Here is a 23848-nt window from a genome sequence, read left to right on the forward strand (position 1 = left end):
CAAAATTCAGATGACTTAGTGATGTAGACATGGACAAAAAACTTGTAAATTTTGAGTATGAGAAATTGTCAGCTACGGTTGGCCATGCGGATTCACTGACTTGACAGTGAACAAGTTCTCTCAAGATTTTAAAACACACAAAACATTCTTCCATTAAAAATAATTACACATCTATAACGATTGGACTTTACTCTTAAATTTTTCCACAATTATAGATGTGTACTAAAAATTTTAAAATGGTTAAAATTGCTGTTAAATGTAACATACACTACATTGCTTAACAGTTAACAGGCAGGCCTATGTGTATGGAGTCAAATAGGTAACAGGTGTTCTATTTATAGCACACTGCACTGGGTAACTTTGCTCTGTGAAGTAAAGGGTTAATAATCATTCGTGGAATTACAGTGGTCTAACATTTATTTAAATATGATTTGGATATTTAACAGTTGTCATGGAAACACTATGACTTCATTTAAAGACATGTTATGATTATATCATGGCGATATAGTCTGTACTATTGATGCATCAGTACACTACATAACATCATTTTGAATACTTTTGGAACTCATTTGGATTATTTGATAGTTTTGGAATTGATAGAACATTTAGGACTGCTAGGATTTCATTCACAATACTGCAAGTTATGTTTTTTCTTTCACATTATGTTTTAGGAAAATAAATTATACTTTTCAACTTGCCAACTCTGCTCTTTGTTGTTGCTAGTTTTAAGACCACATTCATACGTGATAATCAGATGGTACTAAAAACCATTATTTCGAGAGATGAAACTGAATATGCTTACATCTGTGATAACTGGATGGTTCTAAAAACCATTATTTAGAGAGATGAAACTGAATATGCTTACATCTGTGATAACTGGATGGTACTAAAAACCATTATTTAGAGAGATGAACGGAATTTGCTTACATCTGTGATAACTGGATGGTACTAAAAACCATTATTTAGAGAGATGAAACGGAATTTGCTTACATCCATGATAATTGGATGGTACTAAAAACCATTAGTTAGAGAGATGAAACTGAATATGCTTAGATCTGTGATAACTCGATGGTACTAAAAACCATTATTTAGAGAGATGAAGCTCAATATGCTTGCATCTGTGATAATCGGATGGTACTAAAAACCATTATTTAGAAATTTGAAACTGAATATGCTTATATCCATGATAATCGGATGGTACTAAAAACCATTATTTAGAGAGATGAAACTGTATATGCTTATATCCATGATAATCGAATGGTACTAAAAACCATTATTTAGAGAGATGAAACTGTATATGCTTATATCCATGATAATTGGATGGTACTAAAAACCATTATTTAGAGAGATGAAACTGAATATGCTTATATCCATGACAATCTGATGGTACTAAAAACCATTATTCAGAGATGAAACTGAATATGCTTATTTCCATGACAATCTGATGGTACTAAAAACTATTATTTAGAAAGATGAAACTGAATATGCTTTTATATATATCCATGATAACTGGATGGTACTAAAAACCATTATTTAGAGAGATGAAACTGTATATGCTTACATCCATGATAATTGGATGGTACTAAAAACCATTATTCAGAGAGATGAAACTGAATATGCTTATATCCATGACAATCTGATGGTACTAAAAACTATTATTTAAAGAGATGAAACTGAATATGCTTCCAGTGGTATGGAACAACATTCCCATTGACATAATTAAGGCAGGCTCCTAGCATTTTATCTTTTCATAATCAATGTCTTAAATGGATGAAATCATTAGAAAATTGAACAGTTCTAGTACAAAAAATACTGCCTGCTTTTCTGCAATTTTAGATCATTTTCATAGCTGAATTTTTCAATGCAGGATATTTTATGTTTTATAAATGTTTATGTTTTTACTGATGCCTGTGCATGTGTTCCAGGCTTGATTCTAAGAATTTTAAAATTACTTAATTATTTAGTGTCAAGCCAGCCTCTTTACATCATGTTGTATATACTGTATATATATTGTACATAACAGATAGAAGGCCTCTAGGTAGATTAGTTCTGTACCTAAATGAGTTACCTTCTCTAAATAAAGTCTTTATTATTATTATTATTATTATTACATCCGTGATAATCGGATGATACTAAAAACCATTATTTACAGAGATGAAACTGTATATGCTTACATCCATGATAATCGGATGGTGCTTCATATACAGCTTTTATGGTTTCATTTTAAATGTTAACATAATACATTATGGCATCACAAATGATGCATTTTTATGCCCATCTTTAATCAGAAATCTGTCCATCATTCTGTTAACATTTTTTTGGTGTCCAATCCATAAGTTTGTTTTACTTCATGAACCATGTATTTATCTTGACTAGACAATATGTCACATGCCTTATACAGGCACCCCTGCCACAAGGTTAAGTTCACAGCAAGGTAAAGGAAAACGTAATTTTGTGATTTCATACATTTTCTGGGGGATAACTTTTAAACTACTGAAGATATGTTAATGAAACTTTCACCAGTTATATATCATAAATGAAGTCGATATATCAATGACTTCAGTCTCAGGGTTAAGGTCACAGAAAGTGAATATATAAATCAGCAACCTCGGCCCATGTACAGGTATAACATATGAACCAGTGAAGGTATTAACATGCAACTTTAGCCTGCTGTATATCTAGCCCTGATTGTGTCTCATGTATTCATAGTCAAAAACCTCTACCCAAGGACAAGGTCAAATATAAGTGAAGACACTGGCCTGTTTCCTTATCTAGGCTTCTTAACCATTTAATACATTCTCATGAAATTTTATTTAGCTCCACCATATATTATACTGCTGGAAGGTTTGTAGCTCTAAGGTCAGGGTCACTGGCAGGGAAAATGGCATGGGATGGGCATATAATGAACTCTCTGGTATTCTTGTTACTTAAAGCTGGAGGTTGCACCATATATAACTGTTTTGGTGCTATGATCAACCCTTGTGAAACTGATGTAAATTATGGGTACTTTGAGTATGTGCTACTTTTGTTGCTAAATTTTCTTACATCTTCTGTGCATGCAACAATAATGATATGGGGTTAATAGTGATATGGGTTAATAGTGATGTGGGGTTAATAGTTATGTGGGGTTAAGAGTGATATGGGGTTAATAGTGATATCGGGTAAAGAGTGATATGGGGTTAAGAGTGATATGGGTTAATAGTGATATGGGGTTAAGAGTGATATGAGGTTATTATGGGGTTAAGAGTGATATGGGGTTAATAGTGATATGGGTTAATAGTGATATGGGGTTAATAGTGATATGGGTTAATAGTGATATGGGTTAATAGTGATATTTATTAAGAGTGATATGGGGTTAAGAGTGATATGGAGTTAAGAGTGATATGGGGTTAATTGTGATATGGGGTTAATAGCGATATGGGGTTAAGAGTGATATGGGGTTAATAGGGCATAAAAAAGAAGATCATGCAGATTTGCTGCTTTCTGATGATTTCTTTTTGAAAATAACTATCCACAAGTTCAATATGACAAAAATATTGGTTTGAATTAACTGTTCAGAAAAAGATATTTGTGAAAACGGATAATAATACGAGGAGTGTTCAAACTGCTTGTAGCTTCACAGACAATATCATACATTTATTTTACATTTTCTGCAATAGCTGTATCTATGGAAAACTAGAAACTGTCTGCCATAGGACAAACCATTTACTTTGGCAGAGGGGAAGGGGTCATCTTGGATTATTTTAACCAGGACTTTTTATATTTTTCCAAATCTTTTTAACTAATACTATGGTTATAACAAGTTTTATGCCCACAAATCAGAGATTTTTTTCCAAGCTATTTGAGGGTTGGACATTTTTAGTTTCAAGGGAAAATATTCCAGAACCCCAACTGAATTTAAATGGATACCCCCTGAGTTTAATGTAGCCATGAGAAAATCTCTCAATCCAGTAGCAGCAGGGGGGGGGAATCCTACAAGCTACTTTTCCGAGACACCCCTTCCACTGAAACTTTTCCCGATAGAAGCGTTATTTCCATGAAATAACACTTTTATTCAGAAAACGAGACCAAAAAAAATGTCCTTGAAAATGCTTTGTATTTCCGCTGATATAACGCGAGTTACTTCAATAAATCCGACTCGTATCCGACATAATTTCCACGGTGAGGTATCATCGAAAAATCAGGTGTAGTTTGCCCCCCCTGCTGCTCTACGAAGACGAAGATTTCCAAGGAAACATTTTTATGTTAACCATACAATGTATCAAGTCCGATACGGTATCTTGTTCTGGGATCGTGTAAATTTATTGTCACAAATCCATGCGGGGTTCTTTGAGCGCGACTAAAGAAATTCTTAAACTTATTAATATCCATATCGCCGCTACACCAGGTTTGATGAATATTTCTCAGCGTGTGAACATCAACTCCATTAAACACCGCAAGAAGATTACAGTTATCCCTGATTACTTTAGGAATTTGTGTATAACGCTGAGTAACATAAATCACATCAGTGTTTTTATGACGACCCCGGGAAAATATTCTTGCAGGATTTTTTTGCTTGTCCAGCATCACATCATCATACACTACTAGGTTATTTATTTCCCCGTTAAGGTCTTCCACGGACGGAGCTTCTTCAATATCAGTTATAAATTCAACAACATCCTCGCCGTCTTCACTCAGCGCTTTTGCCCTCTCATTAAAATCTTTTATAACATCATAACAACGTTGATCATCCACAGACGGAGCTATCAAGTATAGTTTGTCCCATTTCATCCACTTCATTATCAAGTTCAGCAACAGCTGTGTTTTACCTGAACCGGATGGCCCGATTATAATCGCGCGGATAGAGTTTGGTAGCACTGAATTATGCTTAACTGGCTCCTTTCTTCGCGTCGCAGAAAAATCTGTAATTTCCATTTGTATATAAAGAATAATAATTATGGATCTATATTGTGTGAAGTGTAAGGCACGAACCCCTACAAACGACATAACAACCATTACAACAAAAAATAACAGACAAGCACTTTCTGGTAAGTGTGCGCAATGTGGCACAAAAAAATTTAGATTTCAAAAAAAAAGCCTGACAAAGTCAGCGGAGGTGACATCGCAGCAACCCTCGGACGACTTCCAGGTACCCCTTGGGCTAAATATCCCGGAGAAAAGCATCTCCCAGGATACAATTACTGCGGTCCAGGGACACGACTAGATATCAGACTTGATGAACAATCTAAACCAAAACCGGGAGAGTATCCGATAAACGCTATCGACGCAGCGTGTCACATACATGATGTTGCTTATCGAAGTAAAGATCTACAAGACAGGCATATCGCGGATGTGAAATTAATTCATGCACTAAGCTCCATAAAAAATAAATCATTTAAGGAGTCACTCGCTAATTGGTTAATAAGATCAGCGATGAAATCTAAATTAGCATTAGGCGCTGGATAATTAATAACAATGGAAGCGATTTATTATTCCCCAATCGGATACTGGAGAGGTAACTCAGCAATTAATAAACTCGCCAGCGCAGCAAAAGTAACACGCAAGGTTGCCAAAAATTGGCTATCAAAACAAGCAATATGGCAAATCTACTTACCACCACCTCGACAAATCAACTTTGCACATTTTGATGTTAGTACCCCCAATGAAGTTCATCAGGCTGACATACTATTCCTGCCTCATGATACTGTCCGTAGAAAAATATACAAATACGCGCTAACAGTAGTTGATGTTGCTAGTAGATACAAAGAAGCAGAACCGTTAGCGACTAAAACAGCGTCCGAAGTCGCCTCTGCGTTTAAACGAATTTATCAGCGAGGACCTCTAAGCTGGCCCCGATTATTACAAGTTGATCCTGGTAAGGAATTTCAGGGCGCGGTGTCATCACTGACAAAGCAGCATAACGTTGTTATACGACGAGGGCATACTGAAATTCATCGGGATCAGGCAATTGTTGAGCGATTTAATAGAACACTCGCTGAGAGATTATTCGGATACCAGTACGCGAGGGAATTCATTTACGATACGAGATCTCGTGAATGGGTTGCAAGACTGCCAAACGTGATAGCCGCACTGAATAATGAAATTACCAGAACAACAAACATGAGACCTGTAAATGCAATCACAAAAAAATATATACCCCGCGTCAGTGAACGTGTTTCAACGCAGCCAACGACGCTAGCGTCCCCGTTGCTGGGTAATGTCACCGTTAGGTATTTATACGAACCCGGCGAACTCGAAGGAGGAAAAAAAAGAGCAACCGATCCCACATGGAGTGTTACCACACACAAGATATCCAGCATAACCAGATCAACTGGGAGAAACGCAATCTACAGATTAGATTCGACTGCTCCTCAGCGTGGATTCACACGCGAGCAACTTCAGGTGATTCCCACGGATACACAATTACCACCTCGATCACTTAAATAACTGCAGCAACACCTCTGCGTCGATTACACTCAAGACAGGTCAGCATTACATTTTCACGCGTATGACCGAGATTGCTGTCTATTCTATCCACGGTAAATTGTCTTGGGTCGTTTTTCGGATACTGCCACAGCAATAAACAATTACAACTCGCACAGTGATTATTCTGACGCTCACGTAACGACAACACAGCGTTGATATCCAGGTTAAACTCTCTATTATTTTTCTTGTCACTTTGTCGGTAACTGTCTAATTTTTTTCTTATTTGATCTTTTTGCGTTAACTCAACAACGGCTGACTTCGTTGACGTATCTAATACAATTCTTCGTAACTGAGCCATCTTTCTTACTCTGGACACGGCTAAATAAACTAAATTTGACCATTCGATGCGGTCATCAACGATCCAAACAGTTGTATCAGAAATAGTTAATCCTTGTGCTGAATGAATCGTCATAGCATATCCTAGTGTCCACGGTGATTTATTTATTGCTAATGCATCTTCGACCGCATCGACGTTAACTGTTACTATATCATTCAATACTAAATTTTGTTTCTCTGGTTTTCCGGGAATATCAACATCAATATTCTGCAATCGTGTATCATCTGGTCTATAACATAACGGCACTTCCAACGTTGGAAATTTCTGCCGCTGTAACTGAAATAGTCGCCGCTGAAGTGTATCTCTGACTGATTTTCTACTTGCAACAATTAAATCATCTGGTTTCCACGCCGTTAAAAAGTTATCAAATGAAGTCTCTGGAATTATTTCACGCATTATTTCACATTGGACTTTATTGGTTTGTAGCCTAATTAGTTTTTTAAACTCCTTTAATGTGTCATCAAGCGCTCTGATGTCATCACGCATTTCCTCGTAATAATCAACAAACCCTCTCAACCATTCGTGGGGAGATTCGCCGACAAATGGTGGTGGTTGACCATGATCGCCGCACATCACAACTGCGGTATTTTTCGTTAACAACCACGTCAGGAACCGTTGTAATGTATCCAGCGGCACAGTGTCTATTTCATCCCAGATGATTTTCTCCGGGATATACTTCGTTCCCATTCGCTCAGGAGTCCATGTACCGCCGCTGTATTTGAAAAAGCCGTGATAAGTGCAGGCCTTTACTCCGCGTTGTATCATTTCTCTGGCAAGTCTGTGTGTTGGTGTTAGCACGACCAAATCAGAACCGCGAAATAGTTCGATTGCACGAGTTGTCTTACCACAGCCTCCAGGTCCGTTCAAATAAACTGTTCTGTGTCTAGCAATTGGATCGTACACAGAAGGCAACGACAAAGTTGTCCACGACAAGGTTGTTGATTTACGATATTCATCTTTAATTTCAACATCAGCTGATTCACAGTACGCGTGCAACTCTTCCTTTTTTACTCGCCATGTTCCCCATTGATCATCCGATGTTGGTAAATCTAACGCTGTTAAATCGTCTTCGTTAATATAAAACGAATCTGTTGCAACCCTTACCGCGAAGGGAACTCTATTCACCATCGACAATAAATTTATAGAAACATAAGCCAGCATAGAGGATCTCAAATGAGTGTACTGAGCTGAATCACCGTCGATATAACTAACAACTGTTCCTAATCGTTTTCCAGGCATCCCCGGCAATGATATTATTATATCCTCGCGGCTACAAAATGTATCTTTCGCAGTAGTATCAGCGATAATGAAATTTAATTCTTCTTCATCCATAATTAATCGACTGTGATGTCGTTTATGATCATATGCTCCACCTTGAGTAAATTTACCTATCAATCTTCGGCCGAGATCTTTACAGTTGCGCTCATCATGTTTATATGCCAGTGTGCGTAATTCTTCTTCAGACGCTGTAGGATAATTTAATTTTAAGTCAGAATAACACGCAGTATCAGTTGGAGTTGGTAACCAAACTGAGGTTTGTTTTGAGTAACAAATAATCCCCTCACTGACAACAACAGATGTTAGTATTGTTTTGTCAACCATAAACCGCAACAACGGAAACGGCACCCACTTCCTTTCGTGGAAATGTCTGCCAAACCAAGCATAATTAATAGGATGTAACCGTGTTGCAAATTCGAACGATTCCACGCGAGCAAATCCAGTCAGGTCAAAATCAGGTAAAGGTCCGTTAATAGCTACTCTTGTCATTAAATTTGTGGGATGTCCAAATCGTTTAAAGTATTCAGCGCATTCGCCATAGCCAAGAAAACTTCCTGGATAGCACGCAATCATATCCACCGATACCATATTATCACTAACAAATACACTATTCCATAAACCGCCGTGTCCGTATTCGATGCAACTCTGCTGAACATTCTCGAGAAAACTCTTCATGGTTGGTTTCCAATTATTTTTTTGTCGTGCTATATGTGCGGCAACACTTGGAACAGTAAAACAATTAGTTAGTAATTGATCAACTTGCTCAGTTGAATATTTTTCTGTGAGCGCTTTCATTTCATTTTGTAACTCCGCAGTTCTATATATTTCTCCGTTCGGGGTCACGAACTGGTCATAATCACCAACTTCAGAACTTCTAAACAACCATACCGATACCGGATCGGTTTTACTTATTTGATAAATACAATCAAACATACCCGCGGAATAATACCTTATAACACGATCGCGTGGAAATATTTTAACTGATTCCGTCCAGGCGTGGCTGTTATGATCAATAATTGTTATTGAAGCTCCACTACGGTTGTATTTCGATTTATACAATTCCTCGCCTGTTAGCGATAATACCGTTATAGGAAATCTTAATAATTTTTCTAGCGCGGCAACATCCTTAATTGTAGCCCCTGTATCTTTGACTCGATTAGCCCATGTTGTTATTTTATTTTTTCTGATCTCAGTTAGACCATTTCCACGTGCTGCGTTTTTAAAATGTTCCATTACTCGCTCAGCTACACAATTTAACATTACTGATGTTTTCATTGGCGTGAGTTTATCTACACTTGTTTTTTTTATCGGATATATTCCGTAAACGACTGCAGTTACTGGATACGATCTGGCGTAATACGGTATATCAACCCCCGTCAACATTCCTGGTCTAGAATTATTGCTCAACAAAATAGTTTTCCTTTTAATGTCAAGGATAGGATCATTTTTATCACGGATAATCCACGTGTCATCGTCGTTTTCGTTGACCACTTTGACAATAAATTTTATCTGTATGAAATATCTTCTATCGTCGAGATACCCAATTATGTTACGCGCGATTGTATCGTTCATGGTAGCATCAATGATAACGCTCGCGTCGGGGATAATTTTATATGTCGACCACACATGTGCGGCACCATCACGACGAAACTCTTCCTTGGCATTCTTGATAACACCAAGCAGTTCCTTTAACTCTCTTCGTCGGCGATCAGTGGTTAACCGGTCAAGATCGAATCGAGAACCTGCGGGTTTTATTCTGGATAGTCTTTCAAAACTCATTATTATAATTAAGACAAGTATTTAAATAGACAAAAATATTATATATAATGAACGAAAACTCAAAGAGTTTCTCTGGAAATGCAAAGCATTTCTCATGCAAGTGGATCAAACTAAATTCATCAGCGCCGTGTAGCAGACGTTGCAGAGGCGAATACTGTGGACAACATGCTCAACAGGTCCGCGGTGGGAGTCTAGGACCGATACCGTGTATCAGATGCGGCATTGGAGTACGAGGAAAAACGCAATTATGTTCAGCGTGTGGGGGGAAACGCTATCGAGAACTAAAACGGTATTATGATAAAAAAAATCCAGACTCGAACACGTTCTCGGAGCGTGATTACATAAATAAGTTTTCAGACAAATTATGAATTAGACAAATGATTTGCTTATAGTATAATGAATCAAGAATTCGTCCCCGAACAAGAATTTGTTCCACATCCAACTATTCCAAATTATGAGGCAAACCGAGATGGCATAGTACGACACTGCACGCGAAGACGACCAGTTGGTGGAGTTGATAATGCTGGTTATTTAAGATTTACTGTTACCAAAGGGAGGTATTTATGTCATCGTTTCGTCTATGAATGTTTCTTTGGAGTGATCCCTAAGGGTTTTGTCATTGATCACATTAACGGTAACATACTTGATAACTCTATAAACAATCTTCGCGTGGTCACTCAACGCAAGAACTGCCTACTGGGTAACACAGGGCGTTGTAAAACAGTTGCAAGAAGAGCTATTAAATCTATAAACGCAATTACAGGTGAAGAAATTGTATTCCAGTCAATAAACGCCGCCGGTAGGTATTTCGGTATTTGTCCACCTTCTGTACAGCATGTCGCAACCGGGATCCACAAAACAGCATTTTCAAAGAAGCTCAAACAGAAGATTTCATTCTGTTATATAACTCTTATCGCTGACACAAACGACGATAACTCCTCCACGAGTGTGTAACGCTTTGCAGAGTTGTCGTTGGGTCAGAAGATTTGCTCCCCTGAGAAAGCCACCTTGATAAAATATTTTATCGAGTTCATAACATGTAATCATTTATTTACCGTAGAATATATATTTTTTTACAAACAATATCCTCGTTTTACTGAATATATCCGACTGTTTTGCTCTTCTGTGCTTGTTATATGACCGCGCTCGAGAAAACATGCAATTAAAATATTTTAAACAAGTCCCGCCCACTGCTAGAGCGAATTTCCAACTCGCAAGTAACAGTTGGGTTATATACGAAATCGCTCCCTAAGACCTTTGGGTCGATCGAAAGTCAGCAGCGCAAGCAAAACCATAAATTAAATCCGCCAATGGCGGGTGTCTTTTGTGCACCATCCAATGGTCGATTCAATGGATGGTTTTGCTCTGCTGCTGATCGTAGAAAATGACCCACCTGTGTATGTTTGTGTCGTCATAGGATAAGGTCTTAGGATAAGATTACATGTTCATTGTGCCTTTGCCTGCTATGACACTCGAATCAGAGGTTAAAGGTTGTTCTGTGTTGTATCGTCCCTCCCGAGCTTCTAGACCGTTATTTGACGATCTAGAAGTTCCTCATGGGGTGAGTGATCCCCAAAAATAAACAGATAGATGGATGCATAAAGCTCTACGTCACCTGGGTGCCCACCAATAGAAACATTCAGAAAGAGTGTTGGCCAAAAATAAACGGTAACATGAGGTGCCTAAGGGAAAAATCACAACACGAAGGTCTAATATAAGACCAAGAAAAAAAAATCCTAACAAAGGACTCATGAAAGAACCGTAGGCCGGTGAAGAGTACCCAGTAAGTGATAACCGCTCATCATCTATCTGTTTATTTTTGTTTTTGGTGATGCTAGCACGAGAAACTCTTCGAGTTTCCACGCTCATGCAAAGCATTTTTCATGCATTTAAAAATATAAAAATATATAATAATATGAATCACGAAAACATAAATACCATACTTGTTGAAATTAAAGAATTACAACAGCGAGGTTTTAATATTTTACTAGACACTGAAACAATTATGTCAGATTTTGAATCCTTGAATGAGCTATCACAATCGGGGAAGAACAATCTCCCCGCCCGTTATAGGTTCATTAAGGGTTTGCAAGATCGCATTTACAGATCACTTGCCGGGATAACTGAAAATCAGGTATCTGAATTTATTCCACTGTGCCGTGCAGTTGAGAAGATTCGTCTTGGATTGTCACAAGAGTATGAGACTCGAAAATTAATTAGCACCAGGGTGAGACGGTTAAAAGGTTATATAAAGAATCTAGACACGGAAATGCCTTGCATTTCTGACGAAAATACTAGTATTTGTGACTACGAGGCCGACAAGGAAGTATAAACCGCATAGCGTGTGACTCACAGCACAAAGTGAAAGTAGAACCTGAGAAACGCTAGCCCCCCGCTTGGAGTGTAAAGCACATTTCCACGGGTAAAAAAAAAGTGTATTATTTTTTTTGCCCTTGGAAACTCAAGCATTTCTCTGGAAGTCCAAGGACTTCTCAAGGGCGTTTTCAGATTTTCAGGATTAACTCGAGCGTTTCAACATCAATACAACAATGAGAATAGTTCATAATCTGTTCTCGTTGACACCAAGCTGTGATCATATGATTTTGCTGTAACTGCGTCAATTGTGACGGAGTTAACAAGAAGTCTTCGTTGCCATACACGTCAACGATTATTTTAACGGGGAAATACTGTTCTGGGGGCTGACTCTTTGAGTTTCCAAATGCGGTTTTTATTGCCGTGTGAAGAATTTGCTTATCATGAATATGAACTCGTGCGTGGATGTATTCGTGTTCCATTATACACAACTGTTTTTTTTTAATTGTGAAACGCTATGCGTGGAAACTCTTCCAGAAATGCTTTGCATTTCCAATTTCAGGACTTCACCAGTAAGTTCACGGAGACAGTCTCGCCACGCAGGTCCAACAAATTTCCCCATTGGTCGACGAGTTTGAAATTTATCGTTGACAACCACGGATTATTACACCGCAGATAGACCACATTGATTGGTTCTTGCACAATCAGAAAACCAGGGGGGTCTTTTGGTGTGAACGTATACAGGATAAACCCCTGTTGGGGTGTAGTATTATCTGATGCGCTGTAGCTACCGTCGATGACGTCACATACAAGATTGACCGCAATAACATCTGTGATATTTACGATCCCGGGTGAGATGTGTCTGCCATCGGATGCTGTACTGTTGTCGTGCTTGAGAATAACCGGCTGCGGTTTTGTTCGCGTGTACGCGGCGGAAATATCTTCGAAAGATTCATCGATGAGATCCTGGACTGATTTTCGTAGCGTGCGCGCGTTATATCCGGGAAGTGTAAATTCTGAAATCTTCTCCACGGGAATACCAAATTGGGATGCAAAATTCGATCTTTTTTCGTTTCCGTAATCGCCCTTGAGATTCAGTAGATGCTGAATTATTTTTTGATTTATAATTTCCATCGCGGATGCGAGTTTGTTTAGTTTTTCTATGACGGTGATAATTTTATCGCGTGAACTGCTTGTAGAAACGCTAGCGTTTCCAGTTCCCGAACTGCTTGCAGTTCCACTTGTTATATCAGAAATATAATCTTGAAAATATACTCGCAACAGTTCTAACTGTTGTTTATGTGCTTGTTTGATCGGATTAAAAAAATGAGCTTCTATATCTTCTGGTTGGTAATCCCGGGATCCATACCCATCAAAAAAAGCTGACCGTAACACATTTACGGGAACTTTAGGTGATGTTGCAAACCAGGCCTCGCCGGATATTAATTTATCTGCAAATAATAAATGATCCCCGACGAGGTCGTGTAGTACTTCTTTGTTGGTCTCGAAATCTGATTTCGCGGGTGGTGGTGGACCCGGTTCAACCTCGGGTCGTTCTCGTGGCCATCCTAATACTGTTCGGATTGAGCTGCTATAAATATCCACGGCGTATCCCGGTGTTGAGATTTCAATGACCGCAGACAGCGTTGGTTCGTGCGCGGTCACAGATATTTTGGCTTCCTTGCCGGTGATTCGTTTTATTTGGCGTTGTATCTCATTGTTGATTTCTTCGATCTGATAACTCCCAGTGGGTAGCGTAATTGTATCCCATTCAAGTTCACGTTGTTGTGGGTCCGCGCTGGGTTTCCCGAACACAAACGAATTATTCGGCTGCAAACCACCAAATGATGCCGACCTGATATTGGGCCAGCTGTGATACACACTGAGCTTCGACAACGCGATTTCGTTCACCCGAATTGGAGTTCGAAAATTAATGCTGAATTCTGGTGTCGTCGAGGACACTGAGATCATTGTGGTCCTTACCGGTGTTGTGTTTGTGACTATTTGCTGAAGCAGTTCCTGTGACATTATTTATTTGTTTAGTTTTCAAATAGTCATTGTACGCATCTGACATTAGTTTAAATTCAGAATCTGATATCGACGTAGCGTCGCTGGATTGCACGTCTAACGATGATGATATCAGCGATGATAATTTCTGATATGCGGTCGTGGCTGTATTTAATTTTGTCGTGTAATCGTGTAATTTTGTGTTAGCACACGAGGATATTTTTTTTGCTATGATGCCGAAAACTCCTGCCGCGGTAGTGGTCGTACAAACACAGATCGTGGCAGCGACTACTGCTGTTACCGGAGTGACCGCTGATAGTATTACTCCCGCGGATGCAACAACGGCGGATACTGAATAAACCATAACGTCTAACACTGTTATGCGTCTGCGGTATTTTTTTACTTTTTGACTGGTTACTTCGATGACAGTTTTTAACTCAGATTGCCACTCACGGACTTGATTGTATCGATATTGTTGAGCATCTGGCGTCGTTGACATTTATTTAAAAATCGCTGCCGATTTTCAATTACGCGGTAACCAATTGAGGCCTTGCAGCGACGAATTCCAAACAAAACCAGTAAGATGTTGCTGTTAAACTATCGTCCTCGGCTTCAAGCATAAATGTTTCCTCGGTTCCGCTGTTTAGTATTACAGTGCAAACCCCGGAATACTTATCGGTGGAATGTCTCCAAGGATATGTTGTGAAGATTTCAAATTTAGCGGCTGAAAACACAGACAACCTGTAAACACCGGTGGCTGTTGCTGTATATTTGATAGTGTTATTTTGTCGTGACCATGTTGCGAATCCCGATGATACCGTGAATACGATGTTGGTGATATGCCCGGGAGTAACTCCAGTGGGAACTTTAATCAGACTGGTTTTGTTAACGATCTCAGGAATTCCCGCTACGATATTCTGCTGTGTTTGTTTGATCGTGTTAATGTTATTTTCTATTATCTGAACTTGATCTGAAAAACTTTTTTCCGTTCTGACTACACCTAACCGGGTATTAATTTTGTTGATATCGTTGGCGTTATTAGTAAGCTTTGGTATGATTTCAGAAAGTTTCGTGTCGACGACTGGAGGAGTCCCAAAGAACTTATCCACGACCTCATCAGTTTTTACGAAGTTTCTTTGGAGTCTTTTAAACCCGTTCACGTGAACATCATACTCTGACCGCAGCGTATTTAGTTTACCGTTGACGATGTCCACGTATTGTTTGTTTGACGCATCCTGGTCGGATTCGGGATTCGCTAACGCGGTTATTTTGTTGCCGTTCATGCTGAGTTCTCCGGTCATTACGTCGCCGGATTTTGTTACTTTATCGCTGACTAGGCCAGCAACGAGTTGGTACTGCGCGTCGACGTATTGTTTATTTGCGGCATCTTCGAGACCTTCCGGATTTTTTAGAACGGTTATTTTGTTGCCGCTCATGCTGAGTTCGCCGGTCATTACGTCACCGGTTTTTTTCACACAATTTTTAATTTCATCGTTGATGTCTTTGATGATTTTGTTCGATATACTTGAATCCCTGATGCTACCACGGTCAGTAAAAACGGGAAAGTTACCAGGGACAGCTGTACGAACATTACGGATTAAATCATTCCACTTGATGTTGCTAGTTTTTAGTTTTCCTTGTTTGTCCTGAAAAACAGCAACCTCATCTGGGTCAACTCCGGCTAGATTCAAAAGATTATCGACTTCATCTCGGGTCGCATATTTTGAGAGATCAACATCTGTGCCTGGTTTTACTTTTCTTGTGAAAGGTCTTCCGTAAATATCCACCATTATTCTTATTGCTGTTTTTCAAATGCTAGCATTTCTCGATGCGGTATATTCATACACTACTTTATGAGGAGGAGTTGCTGGATTTCTTGAGATTGCATCAAGAACATTTAAAACCTCGCTCCCACAAATGGGCGGATCAATTAATGTTTGTGTTGGTAACGTCGACTGCCACACTGGAACATTAAAAAATCTGCTGTTGAGAGTGCGAGGCACTCCGCGGACATACCTGAGAAACTCAGTTGGCGGTGCTAAACCGTACGAATCGAAATAAATAATTCCGCGTGGATCGATCGCGTAAGCAACCCAGTGAGTTCCAGGACCGTCTTTGTTGTCGAGATTGATAATGCCAGTTTCTGGATTATTCGGTTGTTGCGGTAATTGATCTCGCATAAATACTCCTCTAAAATGTTTTATACGCAATTTTTTAACAGCATCGAGTAAATCAAAATTAGAAGCTGGAAGCTTCAACATCGGGGACACTTTGTGTTTCAGTGTTAGAAATTTTTTGGATACCATGATGCGGGAGTTCCTGGTAGTCTTAGACCGCGTCCCTTTTTTTTCTTGTATCCGTTTCCGGTTGCTTTCTTTAGTGCCATTCCAGCTGCGGTTCCAACTGCACCGAGTGCTGCGGCTTTTGCTACGGCTGGTGCTGCCGCGGCAATCAACGCCGGTATTGCTGCGAGAAGAGGAAATATTCCACCGGTTTTAGTCATGTCCTTGATAGCTGCAGCAGAGAAATTAAGTCGGACACCGGTTTTTGCTGTTAGTGCCTTATTAAAATGTTTAATCTGAGTATTAGTCAACGACAGCTTGTCTGGACCACCAACAAGTTGATCTCGTTTTAGTGTTATTGATGTCCCGCACGTGCTTGCGTTCTTCGATTGCAATTTCTTTGTCTGACCGGAAGTCAAGGTGACGTTAACGTGACTGTATGACATTATATTTCAGAAACTAATCTAATTGTTACATATTCGCGACTGGAGCGTCAATGACTCTCATTCGTCCGCCAACACCTTCAAGCAGCATTGCTTTATCGGAGAGTATAACCGCGACAGCTCTAAACCCAGCAGGGCCTGCAATTGTAGTTGGAACTAGAGGGGGACCTACGACTTGATTTGCATTAACGATTGCCGGGGGAAACACACCGACATTAGCTCGAAAATAAATATCAACGACAGTTTGTTTGGCTAGATCAAGATGTTCCAACGAAAAGTAATAAATCGGGTACAGCGTTGTGAAATCCAACTGTGATATTTGCAGACCAGTGTCGACATTCTGATCGCGCCCCATAAATGTCATCAAACGATGATACGCGCGTGCAACTTGATTATTCCCAAAACTTATTGTTATATCTTCGGATGGTTCTTGATGACCGTTTATCCGCAGCGAAACATTAGTGACTCCAAGATTGTCAAATATCATGTGACTTCTTACTTGCGAACCCGTTCTGCTACTATTTTGAAGTGCGATAAAAATGTGACGCGGTGCTGATACCCCCTGTTGTGATGATATATGCCAAGTAAATTGTCCAACTCCAGAACCTTGAATAGAATCTGTTGTTGTTGTTAACCATGATATTAATGATTTGCCGCCTTGGTCCATAAAAGAGAGAAGTCGTTGTTCCTCAGCGAGCGATGGTGTCATTGTTGGCATCCACAATGCAAGTTTTGATAATATTACCTTACCGTGAAGTGCTTCCGTGTTAGCAACTGTATCAGCTACTTGATGCCAGAGAGCGTCGTTGTCGTCACCTTTTCGGGTGAGTACAACTGAATGCTTGGCTCCAAAAATAACCCTTCGGACATTTCTGCAGAGCCCAAAAATGTGAGACAGCGGAATTGCGCATGAAAAATCTCTGCGAGCTCCTGTTAGCATTAATTTACGCGTAGAAAACCCAAGATTATAATCAGGATTTGTTGATATTACTGCGGTTGTATCTGCTGCTCCTCCTCCTGCTCTTACAGGACCTATAATAACGTTTCTTTGATCGGGAAATTGACTATTATCCTTAGCGAACATCATTGTTGGGCCAGCTGATCTAGTGTAATCATCTGAATATCGTGCTAATCCAAGAATAGTTGTAGCAACGTCAACATTATCCTGAATTGTTTCAATCTCCCTCCCATCAATGCTATATGAAGCATTTTTAAATAGCGCCATGATGCCATTATTAACAAAACCAACTCGGGTATCAATGTTGTATTCGGTATCATCATTTTTCAAAATAATACCTTCGACTTCAAGAAATGCTTCCGCGGGCAAGAAATATCTACTTGTGTCTTGGACTTGCAATTCAATTCGACCCCGTTGATTAGGTGTTCGTGCTTCGTAAGAATAATACTGATAATCGCGCACGGATTCGTCTTTGAGTGCTGGTGCGTCCATGTCGAACGCGGGATCAGATACACGTTTGAACATTTTATATAAAATTATTGTCGTCTAAAACGAAATCCGCTTCCTGATATCAGACTTGTATTTATTTGTTCGGGTGTTTGGGCTACTAACTCTGCGAGTTTTTGACTGGCAGCCTGATTTATCACTTTACTGACGTCCGCGGGCATAAGTTCAGTACTGGCCAGTTTCACCGGTGGTGGTTTTTTTAATCTACGAGTTAACCGTGATAGTCTATCCTTGATTGACGCGAATGCTTTCCTGGCGAGATCACCAACAGATCCAAGGGCTTTATCCTTGACAACATCAATAGCTTTCATCGACAATTGTTTTGCAATTGGAATCGCTTTAGGGGCTATTCTTGAAAACAAACCAGTAATTGTATCACCGAGACCATCTCCGTAGGTTGCTCTGTAGACTGGTAATCGCGAGTTTACTACGCGGACTTGTAACACACGAGCGTGTCCGGGTTGAGAATTGTGCACGATCATTTTATTTAATTATTGTTTCTCTAACTAAATTTGCTAGTCGCTGTAGTAACCATCCGCGAGTTCATCAATAAGTCCCCGGTAAACGCCGATATCCATAATGCCACGCTGAAATAGTCTCTGACAGATATCTGCGGCTTCATTTATAATTTCCCGAGAGTTGTTTCCGGCTCGTTTTCCTCCTATGAGAACTTCCAACCGTGATACGTCATTGATGATATTATCAGGACAGATGTGGTTGTTATATCCGCGACCGGTGTAACCTTTTCCTGTTTTCTTTAGTTTTGCTGATATTTTAACAATTTCATCAGTTACAGATCTTTCCTTTTTTTCTATCTTTTCTACCTTAGAGTAGGTACCCTTTTTCGGTATTCCTTTTTGTAATTTTTCTTTTTCCTCCCTTAAATCTTTTAATTCATTTTGTAATTCTTTTATTTTGCTTTTCAGTATTTCCTCTTCTGATATATCGTGGGGGATGGGCGACGAAACAGGAGTGGTAAAATCATCATCAGGAGCGCTAGCCCCCATTTGTTCAGGTGATGAAATTTCAAGCACTGGATCAGGCAGTGTCATTGCGGGGTCTATTTTTAGAGCTGGTGGTTTCTTCTCCTGTAGTCTCGACTGTTTTTTCATTTCCTTTTCCTGTATTTTTTTCTTCTTTTCTTCCTCCCTTTCCTGCCTTTTCATTTCCATTTCCTGTATTTTTGCCTGCCTTTCCCTTTCCTTTGCCTTCATTTGTTGGTCTCTTAGTTCCTTATTAACCCCAATTACGCCAGTTTTTATAAAATTATAGGTATCATCAGTGCTAGATATTCGAGAAATACCTCGGTTTACTTTGTAAACATAATCCCTCCAATCAGCCTGGGTTATACCCGAGGCAGCTCCTGGTTTTAGAAAATCTTGCCGGTTAGGATAATTTAAGACAATCCAAGCAGAAAACTCCTTAAGTTCATCCACGCTAGTAAGTGGAATATTTTTTATCTCAGTAATACCATCTTCGGTAAATTTATTAATAAATGTTTCCTTAGCAACTGTCACTACTCCGGCGGCACCTGGATCAACTACAGCACCTTCATCTGCCTGTTGCTGTTTAAGTTCTTCTATTGCTTGAAGTAACCCTCGTTTTGTTTTGGTAGGGTCAGCAGGATCAGTTTTTCCTACAATTGCAGTTTTAACTTCACCAGTAGCTGCTGTAATAGGCTTAAATAATTCCTCCGCAGATGTTGCAAACTCAACTCGCGCTTCTTGTCTTGCTTTTAATTTTTCTTTGACGGAATCACGAACCGGAAGAAATTTTTTAATCGCGGCTAGTCGTTGTCGTGCCAATCTAGTTGTGAATGCTTCTCCAATATTTGCCATTATTTATTTGTCCACGATTTAATTTCCCCGCGAAAACTCTTCGAGGGATCGGGGACATTTTTTTTTGTCTCGTTTTCTGAATAAAAGTGTTATTTCATGGAAATAACGCTTCTATCGGGAAAAGTTTCAGTGGAAGGGGTGTCTCGGAAAAGTAGCTTGTAGGATTCCCCCCCCCCCCTGCTGCTCCAGTTAACCTAGAAACTATAACTATTTTTTTCCTTGTACTTGTACTTCAATTGTAGCCCAGTAAGCCATACTGATTCTTTTAAAGTATGTTTTATAAACCCCAATATCATTCACTTCATATCTTGAAAAGTACTGAAGAGCTACGACCTGTTCCAAATTATCTCCCTTAATACTTTTCATTGTCAATAAGCTGGTGGTATATGGGATTGGCTTGGTCGATCTTTGTCCATATGTCTTTCAAATCCATGCTGAAACTCCTATACAGGTTCACTAATTAACATTAGACTTTCACTACAGGTGAACTAGGGACTATCATCTATTTACCACATAGATAAACAGATAGAGGGCTCATCCTTTTATTAGAGAGAGAGAGAGAGAGAGAGAGAGAGAGAGATAAACTTTCAATCAGCAACACTTTGAGGTGACACACAGCATCCATTTAAACAAGAAATTATTTGCCTCATTCACTGCTTTAAAACTGCACATAAAAACTACTTAACTTCAAGAAGAATACATTACTAGCCAATACTAGCTGAATATAAACTTTATTAATCTTCCAAGTGTTCTGCAGAACAATGCCGCCCGAGAAGATGAATGCAGTATGACTTGGTAAAACATGAACACAAGTTTGCAACTTTGTCCTGGATGCTGATCACAAAAATATATGTGTAACTATGTTCTGCTGTCTGCTATTCCAGTCTGAGATGAAAACTTTGATTATGTATTTTAATGAGCAACAATGATAAATGATGAAGGATAATAATATACCTTGTATGGTTGAACTGTAAATGTCTAACTTTGAAATTGAGGCAAATTCTTCACTCGTTGTAACACCAGGGAAGTTCTGAAAAAGGAAACCATGATAAACATTATAAACGAAGCACAAGTAGGATCATAATTAAATGATTAATTTGATTTAATTTTTTTTACATTTGATTTAATCTGATTTAATTTAATTTAATTTAATTTAAGTAATTTAACATTCATATTGTGTATCTCAAATGTAAAATTCATGAAAGATGAGCAAATTGCTAATGTAAATATATCCCCTCTCCAAAATTCATCCCAATACCGATGACAGGGACAAGACATAATGGTGCATAACTCTAGTGAGTACAATGACTGGATGACATAAACAGCTTCAAAATGATGACAAGATGTGATTAAATTTTACGGCAATCCACTGAAAATGGCTTTAGTAGTTCGTTGATAACCCAGCTGTAAGTAAGAAGGGCAGTAACTCTTAAAAAATTGTTAATGTGCAGATCTTCATATCACAACAATAATAGGTACCAAGTTTCAAAGAGATCCATAAAAAGTGGAAAGACAAGATGGATTCAGAAGGCTTCATCTTACAATGTATTCAGCAATAACTCCAAAACAAACTGTAAGAGCACTGACTAGTTGATGCACATCTTTAGACAATAGGGCAACATATACAAAGTTGTCATGGTGATCCACTGAAAACGTAACTAGTTGTGGTTCACAATATTCTGGTTCACAATATACGTCCAACTCCTTGGAATGAAGTACATATTTCCTCACTGTGCTCCAGTGATTTGCCTACATGTACCTCTTCAGATGATGGCTAAAGCATGTGTCAAATTTCAATGATTCATACAAATGGCTAAGATTAGTTGCATTCACAAGAACAGTGTCATACACTGCATTCAGCTGCAACACAAAAAAATGCAATAACGCTAATAACATGCGACCCCAGTTGGTGTGATATTGCTTACCTTGTAGTTGACAAGTCAGCCTGTGAATGTAAATTAAAGTATATGCTGAAACTGTTCTGGGGAATGAAAAGCATGGAGAACATAAGTGCTACAGCATCTGTCAAACTAAAGCTTGGAGAACACAGTTGCTACATTGTCTGTAAACGTTGGTGTCCTTTATGTTCTTTAATGGATGTAAAATGTGTGTGTGTGTGTGTGTGTGTGTGTGTGTGTCCATCAATACAGGAGGCGATTTTGCCATAGTGGATGTTGGATTAGGACCATTTACAATGAGATATCAGAAGAAGTCTCCTGGTGAAAAGCCCATGTCAATTTGACGCTCTGTTCACAAGTAGTTGCAATAACAGGATTTTCAAGATCACTGACACTGCAGTGATACTGGACATCAGATTGGCACCATTTTCATTTAGGAAGAACTACATAAGGTTCGGTTTCAAAAACCCATATTAATATTACCATCCATGACAGCCACATTGGACATCAGATTGGTACCATTTTCATTTAGGAAGAACTAGATAAGGTTTGGTTTCAAAGACCCATATTAATATTACCATCCATGACAGCCACATTGGACATCAGATTGGCACCATTTTCATTTAGGAAGAACTAGATAAGGTTTGGTTTCAAAGACCCATATTAATATTACCATCCATGACAGCCACATTGGACATCAGATTGGCACCATTTTCATTTAGGAAGAACTAGATAAGGTTTGGTTTCAAAGACCCATATTAATATTACCATCCATGACAGCCACATTGGACATCAGATTGGCACCATTTTCATTTAGGAAGAACTAGATAAGGTTTGGTTTCAAAAACCCATATTAATATTACCATCCATGACAGCCACATTGGACATCAGATTGGCACCATTTTCATTTAGGAAGAACTAGATAAGGTTTGGTTTCAAAGACCCATATTAATATTACCATCCATGACAGCCACATTGGACATCAGATTGGCACCATTTTCATTTAGGAAGAACTAGATAAGGTTTGGTTTCAAAGACCCATATTAATATTACCATCCATGACAGCCACATTGGACATCAGATTGGCACCATTTTCATTTAGGAAGAACTAGATAAGGTTTGGTTTCAAAGACCCATATTAATATTACCATCCATGACAGCCACATTGGACATCAGATTGGCACCATTTTCATTTAGGAAGAACTAGATAAGGTTTGGTTTCAAAGACCCATATTAATATTACCATCCATGACAGCCACATTGGACATCAGATTGGCACCATTTTCATTTAGGAAGAACTAGATAAGGTTTGGTTTCAAAAACCCATATTAATATTACCATCCATGACAGCCACATTGGACATCAGATTGGCACCATTTTCATTTAGGAAGAACTAGATAAGGTTCGGTTTCAAAAACCCATATTAATATTACCATCCATGACAGCCACATTGGACATCAGATTGGCACCATTTTCATTTAGGAAGAACTAGATAAGGTTTGGTTTCAAAGACCCATATTAATATTACCATCCATGACAGCCACATTGGACATCAGATTGGCACCATTTTCATTTAGGAAGAACTAGATAAGGTTTGGTTTCAAAGACCCATATTAATATTACCATCCATGACAGCCACATTGGACATCAGATTGGCACCATTTTCATTTAGGAAGAACTAGATAAGGTTTGGTTTCAAAGACCCATATTAATATTACCATCCATGACAGCCACATTGGACAT

The 23848-nt window shown here is 39.0% G+C and overlaps 1 protein-coding gene across 2 annotated transcripts in view; it reads right to left on the bottom strand.

Moving 5' to 3' along the window:
- The window catches only part of LOC149786193 (monocarboxylate transporter 10-like), an 82520-nt gene that overhangs the window by 17682 nt on the left and 40990 nt on the right, over nt 1-23848 (bottom strand). For both annotated transcript variants that reach the window (XR_016424887.1, XM_089976550.1), the window contains exon 5: nt 21162-21237. Coding sequence is in view for 1 of the 2 variants with exons in the window: in XM_089976550.1 (XP_089832676.1) it covers nt 21162-21237 (76 nt within the window). In the remaining variant the exon portion in view is untranslated. The remainder of the gene's footprint in view (nt 1-21161; nt 21238-23848) is intronic.

The sequence above is a fragment of the Sinohyriopsis cumingii genome, chromosome 12, assembly GCF_028554795.1.
Source record: "Sinohyriopsis cumingii isolate HCF-2022 chromosome 12, ASM2855479v2, whole genome shotgun sequence".
In the NCBI taxonomy this organism is placed as follows: Eukaryota; Metazoa; Mollusca; class Bivalvia; order Unionida; family Unionidae; genus Sinohyriopsis; species Sinohyriopsis cumingii.